Source organism: Limulus polyphemus, unplaced genomic scaffold, assembly GCF_000517525.1.
Source record: "Limulus polyphemus unplaced genomic scaffold, Limulus_polyphemus-2.1.2 Scaffold3821, whole genome shotgun sequence".
In the NCBI taxonomy this organism is placed as follows: Eukaryota; Metazoa; Arthropoda; class Merostomata; order Xiphosura; family Limulidae; genus Limulus; species Limulus polyphemus.
Genome location: NW_013669431.1, coordinates 47,822 through 65,854, shown reverse-complemented (window position 1 = coordinate 65,854; position 18,033 = coordinate 47,822). Strand labels below are relative to the sequence as shown.

Below are 18,033 nucleotides of genomic sequence, written 5' to 3'. Positions count from 1 at the left end.
TAGGGCCGAGTTTTTGAGAGAATTTAACGTTGACAGGAATTTGTGTTTAATGGCTAGTTTTATCCAAGCGCGGATTATTCTTGAGCTGGCTTCAGGGACAAAAGGTAAACTGCAGTGTATTGTTCTGTTATTGGGTTTGTTAGTATCAATTTTGTTCGCGAGTTGAGTTTTGTTGTGGTGAACGTAGGAGAATTTTTCAAGAATAGCTTGTGGAAATTTATTGGTGTGAATAAAGGAATGCTTTATGTGGTTAATTTCTTCATTTATGTAGTCCATTGACCAGAGTCTTGTGGCTGTGTTTATGAGGTTTTTCAGTGTATTGATTTTTTGTGTGGTGTCATGAGCGGAATTCCAAGGAATGTAGAGGCCGGTGTGTGTTCTTACGGTGAATTTTGGTTTTAAACTGTGTCCGAACTGATAATGTCGAGGTAAAGAAAAGATAACTGTTTATTGTTTTCATGTTCTACGGTAAATTTGATGTTGAGATGAATGGAATTTATGTGTTCAAAGAAAGTTAGTGTGTGTTCTGTAGAAGTGAAACCAGAAAAAGTGTCATCGACATATCTGTACCAGTATAATAGGGGATGAAGTGCAGAATGTATGGCTTGTGTTTCGATCTGGGTCATGAATATATTGGCAAGAATGGGTAAAACAGGACTGCCCATACTTAAACCATCTATTTGAAGAAAATGTTCATTGTTGAACATGAAGTTGGTTTTAGTTGTTGTAAATTCTAAGAGACAAGTAAAAAGTGTGCTGGGGATGTGGATTATCTTGTTGGGGTCATTAATGTAGAGGTCGAGTGTGATATTGCAAGCTTCATTGGTGGGGACTTTGGTGAAGAGTGACAAGACATCAAAACTACCCATTAAGGCTTTAGAATTTAGTTGGTCTAGTGTGCATTTGAAATTGAAGGCATCTTTAAAAAATGAACCTGCAGATGTTACATATGGTGTGAGAGCCCAGGCTATGTATTTTCCAAGATTGTAGTTGCAGAAATCATATGTGGACAGAAAAGGTCGTGAGGGGCAGTCCTGTTTGTGTGGTTTAAGAATGCCATAAAGTTGTGGTGTGCGTGAATCACCTTTACATAGATAAAAATAAAGATCATCAGTAATTTTCATTTGTAATAAAGTTCTGTAAGTTCTTTTTTGTGTGTGTTTGTTGGATTGTTTGGGATGGCTTTGAATTTCTTTTTATTGGAAAGGATGTCATTCATTTTGTCGATGTATTCCGAGTTATTCATGATTACAGTGGTGTTGCCTTTATCAGCTTTTAGAACTTTAATGTTAGTGTCTTTTTTCAGATTATAAATGGATTTAATCTTGTTACTTGTGAGGTTACTTTTCAGTTTAGTAGGAATGCCTTCTTTAAAGTTTAACAGAAATATTAAGGATTGCTAAAGCATTACTTACATAAATCTCAATTAAACTGATCATCCAAAACCTCCCAACCAACTCTATAGCTTAAAAAAAGTCAACCTTTAGAAGTCTATAACTCTAGAGTTGTTAATTCTAATTAAGTATAACACAACAACATATATAATGAAATAAAATCTCTCAACACTTTGCTGAGCTTTCAAAAGTTTCTCAAGAAATTCACCTTAAGCCATCCCATGTAAAAGAAGAACTGTAAGAAGTTGAATATAGGAACATAGATGTCAACATGGTGATTATCGTAGCCCTTCTCTGGATCCAGCATCTGGCTCCCCATCAAAGCAGCCAAAAAGTATGTGTACACAGCCAATGTCACAACCTATTAGTATAAACAGCATTGTATGTGATAGAAAATGTGTAACATACATAACTGCTAACTATCTGTTTATTAGATAATATTAAATCAAATAGTTGAGCATGTTAAAAACATGAAATATCAAATATTCTTTGCAACTTTTCCAAACATAGACCTGAATAATATATTTTGTTATGAGCTATAAAAATAAGAGGTACCTCAAATAAATACATGGGTAGGAGCAAAAAAATTTGTCACTACTGAACATGTCAGGTCATTCATAAACCAAATCTTTCCCTCTGACTTTATCAAGATATTTATGATCAACAATAGCAATAGATGCTACATGGGTGACTATAATATCAAATTAATTACTTAGTTATCAAATGAAACATAAAAAAAAAGAGATAGACAAAGTCACATCTAACTTTTCTGTGCTGGTTCTATTCTAGCCAAAACTGTCAGTGTAGATTTTCATACTCATTGTGAAAATCTCTCACATATGCACATAACAAGTAAATCACATTCAACAAAAATGCTGGCTGTTTCAAAATGACTTTATAGATCTGGATGTCTTGATATAAAACCAAGCTGTATGCAAAATTTACAAAACAACTATCTATACAACAAAAGACACTTTAACACTTTAAAATAGCTCATTTAATAATTTATGTAACTAATTAAAACACTATACGAATGAAGTTGGTCAATTTCATAAACCTTGAAACCATACATATTATAACTCTCAATTTACCATGTGTAACTTTATGAAACTTGCCAAGCTTTTAGGAAATACTAAAAGTCTGTTGCACATACACAAAAAGTCAAAGTTTTTGGTAAATTATTTTTAGTTTCTGCTAAAGATTTCTTTGTTAATTTCCAAAGCCTTTACTGAGTCAGTCTGAGTGAAAGGCAATTTACATGTTAAGAATAAAAATACTTCTTTTCATATTAAGTTTTTATCTTTAATTTTGCATAACCTCTAGAATGTTCTAAAGAAACATCACGTTTTTCTTTGGTAAAAATTTCATATTTCATCTATTTTCTCTATCCTAACACTAACTGTAGAGAAATCATCAATATACAGTGAAATGAAATATAGAACAATATAAAATAAAATGAACAATAAATTTTTTCCTCTGCAATAATTGGAATACTGATCAGAATGTTTTAAATTACTCATCATAACAGTTTCAACTTTTAATTTTTTCGTGTTTTCTTTGACCCAGTTGTGCAGAAGGAATTAAAAATGTCTATTAATTCCACTCAAAATAATTTTAACTACTTAATATACATATGGACAATTCTGGTCAACCTAAAACATATATGTACTGGACCATTTTTACATTTGGATGTTATTATTACCATCTTGCTTCTACAATAATTAGCCCTTTGAAACTTACAATGCTATTAAAAACAACATTAATTTGTTACCTGAGTGTACACTAAAGGGATACTGATCCAGTCGTAGTTAAACAGGTCTCCACATTTTCCTCGATACTTTGCTATTTCCTGAAAATGTGGAAATAACATCAAACTATTGATTTATTTATTAATTTAAACATTCTTCTACTAATTGACCTCATATAGTCATCTTTTGTTTATTACAAACATAAAATTGTACTTCTTTACAAAAAACGTTCTCTCATATAACAAAAACTAACTAGATTTCAATCACCTGAATATCAATGCACTTGTCACTTTTATATTTACTTTCAAGTATTTGAATTTGAAATTCACGCAAAATGTTTAGGTACTGCTGTAGAATGTTATTATTCTATAAATCATTTATTTCAAAGTCAATAATATTGGGTTATTATGTGATCAATATTTATTGACTACTCTTTGTAACAACATGTTTCACTGATAAGCAGCTTTGTTTACTGTTTTCAGGATATTTTTTTCTGAATGGAACAAAATGTGGAATAACTCGAATATTATAGAAACACTAGGAAGACACTTTGGTACTCTACTAGTGTTTTATTGTTCAGATATTGTAAAATTGTTGTTTGTCAATGAGTATAGCTCTAGTAGACACAAGTATAATTCTGGCAGAATATGTTTTTTTTAACTTCAGTTAAAAACGGAAAACAAAATAAAATAGTACTTGGAGTTGAACTGTTATATTGAGGTACAGTTTAGTTAAATAAATACTTCAAATAACTCATTAAGTTTTTGTTTTCATCTCCTCTGTAGGTCATCCATCAATCCCATAATATGTTGTTAAAATCTTTGAATATAACAGTATATGTTTCTTTGAGCAAAAGTACTTGATTATGAAATGGCAAATTTATAAATAGGCCATACTAATAATGTTAATAGTTAGCAATTTTGTTAACTTTTTCCTCAGATTACTACTTTTTTTATTTAAATCTAATATACATAAATTTTATAGAATATAATTGTCTTATATATGTCTAAATATTTTTAATAGCTAGGGCATGTACAAGTGTCAATGCTTTTTATCTGTGTTTTATTTCTTTATTTCATATAAATTTTAAAGCAACACATTAAATTTTATTTTTCTGATTGGTCAGAAGGAATTTTGTTTCATTAAAGTAAAATAAACACATTATTTTATGCATTATAGCATAAAATAAATTTAGAAAAAATTATTCTCCAGTAAGTATGATACACGAGTTTGTGCAAGAATGCTTATAAAAAATTATAATAAAGTTATACTTTTGTAAAAGCTTTCTGAATGGGCTAAAGTTGGTTTTAAAGAACAAAAATGCACGATGTATAGAACCACACTTTTTTTGTGTCATAAGCCTCAAGCTTATTGCCGAGTCCTTGGAGGAGAGAAGGACTGGTCTAAAACATATTTTTAAGCATATAAATTGAAAATAATATGTTCAACAGAATATAATGCCAGTATTGCAATTATCTTTATGCTAATAACTGTGTAATAAACAAAAAGATACAGGATATATTTTTGGTCTCTACAGATCATTAATAAAATCTCAGCCTCTGGAGAGTTAAAAAGAAAAAAAAACTTTTTAAGCCAGTATATCATCTCTTCTAATCATCGAGCATTTAGAAATTCTGTATCATTTACAAGTTTGAATGTCTTGAAACACATTAATCCACTCACATCAACAAGAGTCTTCAAAGCAAAATCATCTCGAACTCTGCCTTCTTTTCTAGCCCGAATACAAATACTAGATGCCCATATTAACGGCATCCAGTATATTGGGTGAGGAGTTTTTAAATGATCTATTACTTCCTTTTCATTAGCAAGCAGAACACCTAAAAATTCAATTAAAATAACAATCAAGCTAAAACACACAAACTGGGAAAGAACTGATCAGTAAAAAAATACTGGATATATAAACTTCCAGAATGACACAAACATTTAAAATTTTGCATTCACCATTTTATATACATTTATAGCTTAAAGTAGTGGCTACAACAACTGATAAAATAAAAAAATGGTATATTAATGAATATCAATCAGTTTGCAACTGACTGGATATAACAATCTAGAGGTTTTCTTTCACCACATTTGTTCTTATTTTCTTATTCAATCAGATACAAGTACAAAACTGATGCAATGATAACAGACACGATTAAATCATAACAATCAAAGCTTGCAAAAAATAAAACTTTTTCAAACACTATTAATGCTTCACATATATATATATATTACTCTCAACAGGATAATATGGTACATGTACATACTGATTAATCTTTAGCTTTTTCTATTGTAATAAGCAGTTATAATTTTACACAACAATATATTTTCAACATCAGGGTTTAGATCACAATACCCAACACTAACCATTAAAACTTACAACATTTTTGTTATTAGATATATACATCGAAATATTCAGCTATTTTTTTCATCATATCCTGAAGAAAATTTACTCTCTCCTGCATGTGAATAATACAAAAACACTTTAAACACTGCAAAACAACAGTCTACTTATTAGATAGTGATGTATATTTGATATGGTTAAGATATTTTTTCTCCTTGTTAAATATACTCTGAACAAACTGTTAATCTGAAGTGCCAGTAATAAGCCACATATCTCTACGTTAAAAAACAGTAATATTGACATCATTGACAATGTTTTAAATCTTTATTAAATAAGTTTGGTTGACAATTAAACAAAACACTGGTTGATTTTCATTATACAACCACAAATAAACATGTGCAGATGAGTTCTAATTTAAAAACCTTTACCATAAAGCTGTAATTAGAAGAATAAATACCTCATACACTCATTTTCATGAGCTATCAATTAATGTAAGTTAGCATGAATAAATTGAAATAGTTTGTTTTTATTCTCAGTAATAAATACACTATAATCTAATTGAAATTTCAAGATTTCTTTCCATAAGTCATGGTACTGAGTGCCTTTGAACCTCTGTTAACATAGAATAAAGAAGTAAAAGCTGACTAGTGGAAAATTTTAACTGTTGGTTTGGATGGTGAAATCCATGCAGCTTCAGTAAGATTTTCATTCTAACAAGTAAACTTCCTATGTGAATTATGAAAAGCATGAATTTTGAAATCTCACTACAATATCATCCAACTGTTTAAGTTTTGTCTTTCTACAAGATATGTAACCACAATGCACTAAACAAAAATTATCCTACAGATCAGAAAAGTAATGCATTTATTATAACTTACATAAGGAAGTTTTCTACATAAACAACACAACAGTAAAATATTTTTATATTCAGTTCAATTTACCTTGGATTCATCAGTGTAAATTAACCCAACACAAATAAACTAGCAACTGTTGTAAATTGTTTAACATACAGATACCATATTGCCCCTAATTAACATCCCCCTCCTGGTCATAGAGATCAGCAATAAATACTGGTAACTGACATTACGTATAGGCCACAATTTTCTGGCCTTTTTTCGCTGTAGCAGCAAATTTCAAAGATGCTTTGGCAGTGCCAATCAAAGGAGATTACCCAGTACATGGTAATACTGCTTCACAGCATTTTTTACACTTATAAACAATGATTACCATATTTACTGTGATAGTGAGCACTGATGTTTATAGCAAATTTAAAAATAAATAGGCTATGTTTGCTACGACTTATTATAGATATATTTGTTTATAATAAGAGGTATTATCACATGACCCAATTAGTCTCTAATTAGCACACATACACCACTTTTTGCATTTTGGATGCATTAATTAGGGGCAAAATGGTATGTTGGAAGCTCTGTATTTATAAATAATGCCCATGCAGTGACTTGAACAACATGTAACAACAACAACATACAAATAAGGCAATAGTTTAACATTTTTTTAAAAACTACGTGTTTCTTTAATAATATTTCCAAAAACATTTTAATCATTGGATTAAGATTATTACAAGTACAAACATGAATAAATGACTTATCTATGTTCAATAATTATGGACATTTAACTCCTTCATATTGCTTACTTACATTTTAAACATAATTAATGACCCTTTATTGTTTGTTTGTTTGTTTGAAGTTAAGCATAAATGACTTATCTATGTTCAATAATTATGGACATTTAACTCCTTCATATTGCTTACTTACATTTTAAACATAATTAATGACCCTTTATTGTTTGTTTGTTTGTTTGAAGTTAAGCATGAAGCTACACAATGGGCTATCTGTGCTCTGCCCACCACTGGTATCGGAAACCCGGTTTCTAGCATTGTAAGTTTGCAGACATGCCGCTGTGCCACTGGGGGGCAACCCTTTATTGAAAGTAAGGTAATATGTGATTACTTCTTTTCCTACTAAGTATCCCCACTACAGGTGCAGAAGACATTTCAAAAGTTTTAATGAAAAAAAAAGTTCTTGTGACTTTATTAGGATATGATTATGCATTTTGTTACTAAGTTTCAATACTGTAAAATGTAGACCTTAAGGACTGTAATTAAGTAAGTAAACTGTGGTTCCATTTCTTCATGTCAATTGGTGATCTTATGATAAATAAGATAAGACCATCACAAATATAAAATAGATTTACAAACCAGCTTCCACTAAATGATCTAAAGTAGGGAACCTCTTCTTTACAGCAGGACTAATGCAGGTCAGAGTGATGATAAAAGCTAAATTCACATAACGCATAATTGTTCTCCTCATCAGGCGGCCACGTTCATCCTTCCAACAAACAAAGCATGAAAATTTTTTATTAAGTTTATATATTTCAATATTGCAATAGCAAAATCTTTAAAATGTATTTGAAATGCTACATATAGTTTTTAAATCCATTTCTTCTCACCATCCTTCAAGATATTCTTGGTTTTGTAAAGCATCAGAAAATAAACTATAGAAGCATAAAGTTGCTAATAATGTTCTAATCCAATAGTGGGATGAAAGATAAAATTAAGGTATCTAGCTGTTAATATTTAGTGTCACATACCATCAGTGATGAAATCTCATTAAATTATACTTCTCAAACTAGACTGGATATATTTTTGTTATTCAGACTATTCTTCATGATTTGTGAAATGTACTGTAAGTATGTAAAAACAATACTACTGGGGAGAGGAAATATATATTTTTAAAGATAATGAAAACCCTAACTTTGTATAGTAAGAAAATTTATATACTTATTAAATAGCCAAGTGGGTATACAAACTTTAAGAAATAAAACTGGAATCACAAAGTAAGGAAATGTGATAACAAAATTTATCAAGAGGAATTAATAGCGTATGGAAAAAAAGTGTTGAAAAGCAGATTAAGTATTTGCCGTTATGAAGTAAGATTATAATTTTAAATTGTGTAACTTTTAACTTGATTAAGCATAATAGAATGACAAAATGTTTTTCCATTGCTGCTTTATGAAAAAAAAATATATTTTTTATAACACAAACTTAAATAAACAAAAAAGCTTACATTATAGCATTTTCCACCAAAAAGTCACCATTCCCTAATACAAAACATTAATTGTCTTTCTCTCCTTTCATATATCATACATGGTTTACAACTCATTGTCACGTTTGTTTTGTTGTTAAGCACAAAACTACACAATGGGTTATCATCTGTGCTCTGTCCACCATAGTTATCAAAACCTGAATTTTAGCATTACAAGCCCTCAGACCTAATCCTGTGCCACTGAAAGGAGGTCAATGTCATGTATTTCTTTGATGGTCATATGTCCAACCCTAGTAATGTGTGTACTTTTGCTATTTCACAACATGTATTTCCCATTTACTTCATTTTTAACCTGCAGAAAACATGACACTAAACACTTATGTATTAGTTTTCTTTTTTCTATTTACTGTTGCATTTATGTTACATGTCCATTTTGAATTGGTTTTATGTTGTTTAATTTTGAATTATATTTATTGGCAAAGCTTCTTCATAAGAACAACAACAGTCAAACTAGCTGGGAGGAACATGCCCAGTCTTGTGAGCTGCAACTATAAAATGCTAAGATAAATATTTCTAAGTAGCTTATAACACTTATATTTAATTGAGTCAGGAAATCACTTATAATGAAGAGATTCAATAAATGATTATTATTTGTATTAAAAAATATTCTGAAAACTGTCATATTATGCTTAGCAAACTGAAATGGCAAAACACTAATAATAAAATGTATTTTTGGTGTTTACAAACATAAGGCAAGATTTTGTTTGGAATTACACAATTTACTATATAAAAGTATCTAGACCATCAGATATGCCAGCAAATACAGAGAAAAAAGTAAATTAATTTATGGCAATCTGCTATAAGAGTGTTAAAAGTACAGCAGAGTTTTTATTTGCATTTAGAAAATCTCAAAGATAGATCTTTTATAGATGTAATTTTTGGAAGAAAAACAACAGAGATATTGTTAATGACTACAATAATTTCAATCAACTCTTTGGTTACAGGGCTAGGTGCATTGCACCTACTACATAACCACCAAAGTAACCACAAGATTATTCATACTATACCCTTTGGTAATGTATGTGTATCATCATGAAATTTTGCAGACTATCAGTAAACATTACAAGGCTTTCATTAACAAAGTATCAGGTTTTTTAATTAAAGATTTGTTCATGAATTTTTTCTTTTGGAATGTTGACTATCCAACATACAAAGACATTTTGATTTTAAGATTAAAAAATCTCATTTCTGGTCAGCATATTGCCTTAATCACCACTCTTCAAACTTATAATGGCTTTACCTACATAAATACTTTAGGAAGAATGATAGGATTACGTTGTTCAAAATGATCATTTTCAATTGGTTACAAAGATGTACGTAAGAAAAGAAGGTGCAAGTAAACAAATATTTTCAAAAGAGGAAGAGGTGAGTCAGCAAATAGAAAAAGTAGGAGGTTCTTATTTATATTCTGGCTTATCAATATTGGTAATTTGAGTTTTTAATTCATTAAAAACTGCAGACATTACATTTTATGATGCCCACAATACAATCTGAGCAAAATCAGAAGACAATGTACCATGTGACACACAAACAACTGGTATTTAGAAATTTTATTTTAATATTTACTTTTGAACTAAGAAAGCAAATAATATATAATACTAAAAATGGAATAACAAACTACATTTTGATTCCAAATTTATGAACATACATTCATAAAATAGTAGTTTAATAAAATTTTAAATGCAAGTCTACAAAACATGATGACATGGAAAAGGTTAATCTCCCATAAACACACAGATGTTGCAATAGGATGAAAGCCACCTACACACCTTGTAATAAAATCAGTTATATCAAACCTTACAAGAAGCAAAGTAATAGCTTGTTTTCCTATAATTAAAGCCTACTGAAAGATAGCTGTAATCACTATTCTTAATCTTAAACTTAAGAATTTAAGACTGCACATTAAACTGCAAATTCATCAACTTTTTTTAAGGAAATACACCGTCACTTATTTTGGAATTCTTAACTGAAGAAAAAAAAAAAATCTCTTACCCACCTGGCCATGAATGAAAGCACTGACATAAAATGCCATGTTGTCTGGCCATGGAATACTCGAGAAAGAATCCCACCATCGCTTAATGATCAAAGAAACATAGAAGCCCAGAACAAAAGATATAGGAATCAAATTGGAAAATGTTGCACAATACAGGACAATCTTCTCAAAATAGCTAAAAAATAAAAAAAAATTCACAATAAATGCTAAACACTGATAACACTTGTTGAATAAAGCAACTAAAAAATAGTTTAAAAGATAACAAGGATCATAGCACTGTCCAGTAACAGTCGTATCACATTATGTATTTAAAGCCTAAAACCTGAAAAGCATAAGATTTATTACTATTATTTAACAATTGTCAAATGATAAGTCCATTTTTTTGTAAATTACCATTTACAAAATACTGCAAAAAAAGTTAGTGACAATTTTCAAACAATCTTTTCCAAATATGTGAAATCAGAGCCCATCAGTTTGAAAATATTTTTTGAACAAAAAAATGAAGTGTTTAACATGTTGAAAATTATAAATATATGTAATATTTTTATAAGCATACTTTACATACTAAAAGATTACCACTTCATTCACTGGCCAAATGACACATAGCATAGAATTTCTAAATTGAATTTTTATTCAAACTACAATAGGCCTTCTGACTTTTCTCAATATAAACATGAACATGCCATTAATAACACTAAAAATTTCTAAGAGTACAAATCCATTCTTTATAAGTAATGCATCAACTTCTAAATGAGGACACACTCATTACATATAAGTCACTAGTGTAGTAAATCCAGTATTTACTACATATCATATAACAATATATAACTATTAAATTCACTACAATTTTGGGATAATTTTTTCTGTTGTTTTGCTGATACTATCAAAGACAAATATTCTGAAATTATTTATCATATGTGTGTGTAGAACTCTATCAAATTAAACACACAATGATATAATTTGTACAATGATTTGAGAAGGATGGTAATAAATGTTACTTACAACTTTTGTCATATTCTTGCCTTTATAAATTTTCTAGTGATCATTTAAGTTATACAAATGTGTTAGATTTACATGGATATAAATAAACATAATAATATACACACAAAGTAGTTTTCATTTTCCAGGAACATTAATCTAGGCTGTGACACAGTTATAAACTTGATATACATTTGATACATGAAAAAATATTCCATTGGATTTTTGTGATATTTAAATACTATATTTATGAATTTGTAGAATTTTTTCTTAAATGTGTTTTGTGAGCTGTTACCTTATATTATTATAATATTTTGTTAGCTATGTACACGTACATGAATGTGAAAGTCAGCATATATTTAGGATTTGATGAGCAAAGGGTAAATTTGGTGAGCCTCACTGCAATGAGGCTCACCAAATTTACTCATCTTGCTCCTTTTTTAATTTCTCTAAAAACCTGCCTGAAAGATATATATATATATATTAAAGTACAAGATCTTTTACACATTAATAATTACAGACTTACCTCTTACTTGAATCATTGAGACTTGTCCGGTAGATAATATTTATTAAATAATACACAAATAAGTACAAACATAATTCTGGCCATAATAGCTTGTAAATACTTCCTCTCCATCTGAAATATTAATATTAAATTAATTACTTGATTATTCACACAACAGTACAAAGCAAATATAACTTTCAATTTCACATATACATTAAAAGCTAACATAATGCATTTGTTTTTTTGAATTGGTAAATTTCTATAATTTTTTCTGTTATTGGTAGAAAGCAATTAGTAAAGGCATTCATGTATACAAGATTTACTATAGCTAATTCTAGTCATTAATAAGTATGCTTCATAAATAAAAATGTAGTTTAAAAACTGAAACCAAATATTCACTTTTCAAATATGGAAGTATATGAAGCTTACCTAAAAAGAAGTTTCCAAAAACAACCTAATCCTCGAGAAGTAGCAACTTCTGCAGTGTATGATACAGTCATTAGTTTTTGCTACAAATCTACAAGCAAGATCTCTCTAAAATTACTTATACAGAAACTTCATTTTATGACTGTAATCTTGAACATTGTTTTCCACATGAAGATACTGAAAAAAAAAAAATCCCAAGGGAATAAGCCAGTTAGTAGATAATAAGGTAGTTCATGGATAACAAAGTTCATATCCTTGAAAAAAAAACTTTTTTCTTTACATCTGTATGACAAATAATTCATTAAGGATATAAAATATTTCATACAATGAACATCATATAGTAAAACAATCAGACACAGTTTACCAAATAATAACAACATATGGACAACAATAGACCATTTGGTCCTTCAGGGTTGTCCCTGTACACCCACCTTTCATAGAAAAGTAAAAAGTTAAATCAATCTTTTAATTTTTAGAAAATTATCAATTCCCCTTTCAAACTCGTGAAAAGAGCCAGTCTCCACAACTTAACAACAGCAACTCTATCCATAAGCCGATCAACATGTTAGAAAATTAAAACAATCTTAACTAGAGTCTTTTTCTGAATCCTCTATCCTCTCATCCCATTCTCTTCAAAATATAGCATAAAGAAATCAAAGACTTTTATCATATGATAATCTAGTACTTCAATAAGATTACCTCTTACCCTTCTTTTCTCAAAAAAACAATAAGAGATCTTAAACTATCTCCATTAATATAAGCCTTTTATCACTAGAATCATCCTGGTAGACCTCCGCTGAATCATTTCCCATATGCCAAATTGTACAAAGTATTCCAATAAGAGGCCTAACTAGTGATTTGTATACAGAAATTTATTTACCTCTTTTGACTTCTAAACGATGTTTCTAAATACACTAACTTTTATTAGCTTTACTACTGCCTTGATGGCTTCAGTGACATATCCACCACTATGCCAAGACCCTCTTTTTCAGTCACGCTATTTAGTGAGTTCTCAACTAAATTCAACTATATCTAAGTGCATTACCTCACACTTACTATAATAAAAGGTTAGTTGCCAAGAATTTTTCAAATAACCAATTTATTCAGGTTATTCTGTAGTAGTACAAGTACCTAAACAGCTAGAAATACCAAAAGTTTACTATTAATTGTCCACAAACTTCTCTAATTTATTAATAACATTTAAGGACCACAGGAGACCTGTTGGCCCATCTAGACTGTCTCATCCACTAATTTAAATTATTAAAAAAGAAACTCGAAGTCAGTTCTTATCATTCAAATTCTTATCAAGCCTTCCCTTAAATTTAATGCTTCCACCACATTTGAAGGCAAACCATTCCAAGGGCCAACTATCCTGTTAAAAAAATAAAACTGTCTTCACTGAAGATGACTCGTATCCTGCCAAAACTTGTATTTGTGTCCCTAATTCCTGCCATTCTCTCCAATAAGCTCAAAAAAAAGATGATGCACTGACACTATCAGTTCCCTTAACACTTCAATCAGATCCCCTCTAACTTTTTTTTTCCCAAGAGAAAATAGTTTCAGCGATCTTAACTTACTACGATAATCTTTCCATCCAAATATCATTCCAGATGTCCTCCTGTGAACTCTTTCCAACAATTCAATACTCCAAATACAGCCTAATCAGTGACCTATGTAATGAACTTATAATCTCTTTAAACTTGTATTCAATATTTCTGTATATACAACCTAAAATCCTACTTACTCTAGTGACAGCACACTGCATGGATGGTTTAAGAGACTAATAAACCATAATTCAAATTATGATAACCTTCATGCAATAACTTGCATTTATTATAACTAAAAGCCATCTCTCATTTACTTGCATAACTCACCAAGTGATCTAAATCCTTTTGTAAAGCAGCAGCAGCAGCCTCCACACAGCCACCAACACCCAAGACTTTAATACTATCAGCAAAGGTCCTAACAATGAGCTCTGAGGTACCCCACTCGTGACAATAATCCAGTTTTACTGAATACCCTCTGTTTCCTTCCATTCAGCCACTTTTCTAACCAATGATCCAATTTAACCCAGCACCTATGGAGATCATTTTCTTAACATGCCTTTTATGTGGTACCTTGTCAAATGATTTCTCAAAATACAGATACACCAAATCCACATCATTACCCTCATCTATATAAGTAGTAACCTTTTCAAAGGATTTTCCTTCAATGAAACCATGTTGACTGTTAAACAAAATTTTAAACTTTGTTAAATGACTTTGCAAAGCATCTTTTATCAGACTTCAAACAACATCTCGCCACTAATATAAAACTAATGAGCCTAAAATTAACAGAACAATTTTTATCACCTCCTTTGAAATTAGGAGTAACATTAGCCAACTTCCAATCCTCTGTCACCTACCCATTAATCAGTGACTTACATAAAATATCAGTTAATGGCTCACATATCCATTCCTTAACCTCCTTCTAAACCTTTGGGAAAATGTTATCTGGTCCAGAAGCCTTATCATTGTTTAAACTTCCCAATTTTTTCTTAAGTTCAGAATTAATGTGATCATTGTGTTCAACCTTGTCTCTACCTAACAACTGTTCAGGATGAGGAATATTTCTTAAATCTGTATTAGTAAAAATTGAAGAAAAAGTAGAATTTAATAATCTAGTCATCCTTTAACCATCAGATATAAGTCTTCCTTTATCATTCCTCAAAGGTTCTACTCCCATTATAAAATTTTTCTTATTCTTAATGAATCTAATAAAATCCTTACTGTTAGTTTTCACATTTTCAGCCAATTTCTTCACATATATACCCTTTCATATACCTGTTTTACTAACTCACTTGATCTTCAATAATCCTCTGAGTTTTCTTTAACTTTAATAAAACTTATGATACTTTCTCTAATTCTATCCCTAAAACCCTTTGTGAGCCAACCTAGTTTTTACTTGCAACCACCTTTTTTTTTTCTCTTAATTTATACACTCATCAATATGTAAAAAAGCAAAAGCCTAAACACTTATCCTTGAGGCACTCCACAAGTAACAAGGGTCCAGTTTGACACCATTAATAACAACTATGTTTCTCTCAATTAACCATCCAACAATCTAATTTACTAGCTTTTCCTCAATCCCAATGTGACTTTCCTTGCTAATCTTTTATGTGGCACTTTATCAGAAACTTTTTAAAAATCTAAGTACACCAAGTCAAAATAATTTTTATCAGGTAATAAAGCATCCTCAAATAAAAGTTAATAGATTAGGAAGAAAATATTTCCCTTTAGCAAATCCATTATTAACAATATGACAATTATTTGCACTCTCTTGGAATATATGAATATGCAACATGCCATATGGCAATTCGGCTCATTGAGGTCATCTATCATTCACGGAAAAAACACACAAATGATTGATATAATAAAAACATACAAAACAATTCTACTCCTAGATAACTTCTTTATATTTCAGATTTTAATATCAAAATCCCATTACTGATATCAGTCTCATCATAAATTGAGAGAAATATTCAAATAACATTTTTCAAATCATACCAATCAATGTGTGATAATTAAATAAAAATGTTTTAAAAAAGTTAGTCTTACCACCAGTTCCTATTCATGACTAGTTGCATATTCTTGTAAGTGGAGATTTATTCAAACTATCCTGAGAACTTTTCTGTACCATTAATTTCTTTTCTCCTTAAAAACCATGAAACATAAATACAATAGGTTATACTTTATAGTATATGCTTCTCAAAAATCAAGCATTATCTTAAACTAAGAGTAAGAACAAACATGCTAAGCTTTTCAGATTACACAAATAAAATAACTTATAATAAATTCTATGTAGATTAAGTCAATTTAAGGTCTATCAAAGATGTCACTATTATAAAATATCATTATTAGTAAAGACATTCATGACATACTAAACAGTATACTACACATAAGTCTATTATATATAAGGAATAGAACTGGAAATCAGAAATATAGTTACTAAGTTTTAACAAAAATGTAATGGCAAAATAAAATAAAAATATATGACTAATACACATTCTACAAGAAACAACAGGTGTAATTTTCACTTACAACTACAAGTTACTGTACACATTTTACAATATAATGCTTGTCAATGTTGGTGCTTCACTACACTAGAAATTTAATCAATGAAAAAAAAAAGCTACTTAAATCATGCTACTTGAAATAGTACTTCACAAAAATATAAAATCGTATTGATTTGGCTTGTTCCACAGTATCACAGTTTTCACTTTTACAGGAAGAATGGAGTAACTTACCCATAACTGTCTTTAAAAATCCTAGTCAAGCAGGTATTACAAATTGCACTATATATAAACTTGTGTGTGTGTAATTAAAGTCTTAACCTAAACTTAGGCTGTACTGACTGTATACAGTAATAGTAATACAATCACAGCTTCTTAACTAAACATAAATTGCTATTAGTATTACTAGTAGAGTAGTAGTAGTAATACTCTTATCAAATAGTATATTAATACTAAAACTAGTAACAGTAAAGCGTCAGCCGAGGGTAGTAATGTAGTACACTATATTATTATAATTATTAATAATAATTAATACCGTTTTCTTAATACGAAAAATATAAACGTGAAACTAAATAAAGTAAATCATACCAAATCATATCAGTAGATATATTTATCATTTTCTGAGTCTTACAATTTCAATTACATTGGTAAATGATAATTAATATATTAATTTTTATTTTTTATTTTACTCTTACTTTTAGTTCTAACTTTTAGTGCTAGTCACCTACAGAAGCAAAATAGCTAATTTCTTTAATTTTCTGTTTTAAATTAATTAAATAAATAAATATATATATATATATATATATATATCACTATCAATTTAGTGTTTTACAAAAGTATAATAATAATATACTTACGGAAACGCCCTACTCAGACTAGTCTGCAATAGCCGATTCTATTCAGTCCTAAACTATATTTCTTTACATACAACAGTATTATCTAACATCTACTCACCCGATAAAAACTTAAGCCTACACCAGTATCTAAATTGAACAAGTATTGATTGCATTTTAACTTCAATATTGTTTTCATAGACGGCGCAACACACACTTGTATCGACACTTTCTCGAGGGAAGACGGTGCTAAATTACAATAAAAAGTAACACTAATGAACAAATAGTTTTTATTTATTACATTTTCTCAAATTTCATGAAAATCAAAACATATTTAAAATAATCTTCCAATTTTAGTGCCAGCATAAGTAAATAACTTTTTACAATCCAGTTTTTTCTCATTAATAATATAAGAAAAAAATCTATCACAAAGAAAAATTTTGTGGTAATTATATAATATTTTAAAACCTATGCGTACTTGTAGTTTTGAAATCTGTGCTTTTCATTCTTAGCACTCCCCGGTAGCTCAGCGGCAAGTCAGAGGGCTTATAACACTAAAATTCTGGTCTCGATACCCACGAAGAGCAGAACAAGAAAAAAGGCTTATCACTTTGCTAAAGCTTAAATTGTAGT

At 29.6% G+C, this 18,033-nt stretch overlaps 1 protein-coding gene across 3 annotated transcripts in view; it reads right to left on the bottom strand.

The window, feature by feature from the left end:
• The window catches only part of LOC106470101 (bestrophin homolog 22-like), a 55,728-nt gene that overhangs the window by 29,241 nt on the left and 8,454 nt on the right, over positions 1-18,033 (bottom strand). The window contains exons 1-9 of one of the 3 annotated variants that reach the window (XM_022398669.1): positions 17,425-17,523; positions 16,113-16,208; positions 12,520-12,693; positions 12,112-12,222; positions 10,611-10,782; positions 7,708-7,837; positions 4,826-4,980; positions 3,166-3,243; positions 1,603-1,755 (exon numbers count right to left, since the gene is read on the bottom strand). In XM_022398669.1, the coding sequence (XP_022254377.1) occupies positions 1,603-1,755; positions 3,166-3,243; positions 4,826-4,980; positions 7,708-7,837; positions 10,611-10,782; positions 12,112-12,222; positions 12,520-12,590 (870 nt within the window). In that variant the 5' untranslated portion in view covers positions 12,591-12,693; positions 16,113-16,208; positions 17,425-17,523. Of the gene's footprint in view, positions 1-1,602; positions 1,756-3,165; positions 3,244-4,825; positions 4,981-7,707; positions 7,838-10,610; positions 10,783-12,111; positions 12,223-12,519; positions 12,694-16,112; positions 16,209-16,801; positions 16,855-17,424; positions 17,524-18,033 lie in introns of those variants that run through there. The other 2 variants (XM_022398671.1, XM_022398672.1) reach the window with 2 other exon arrangements.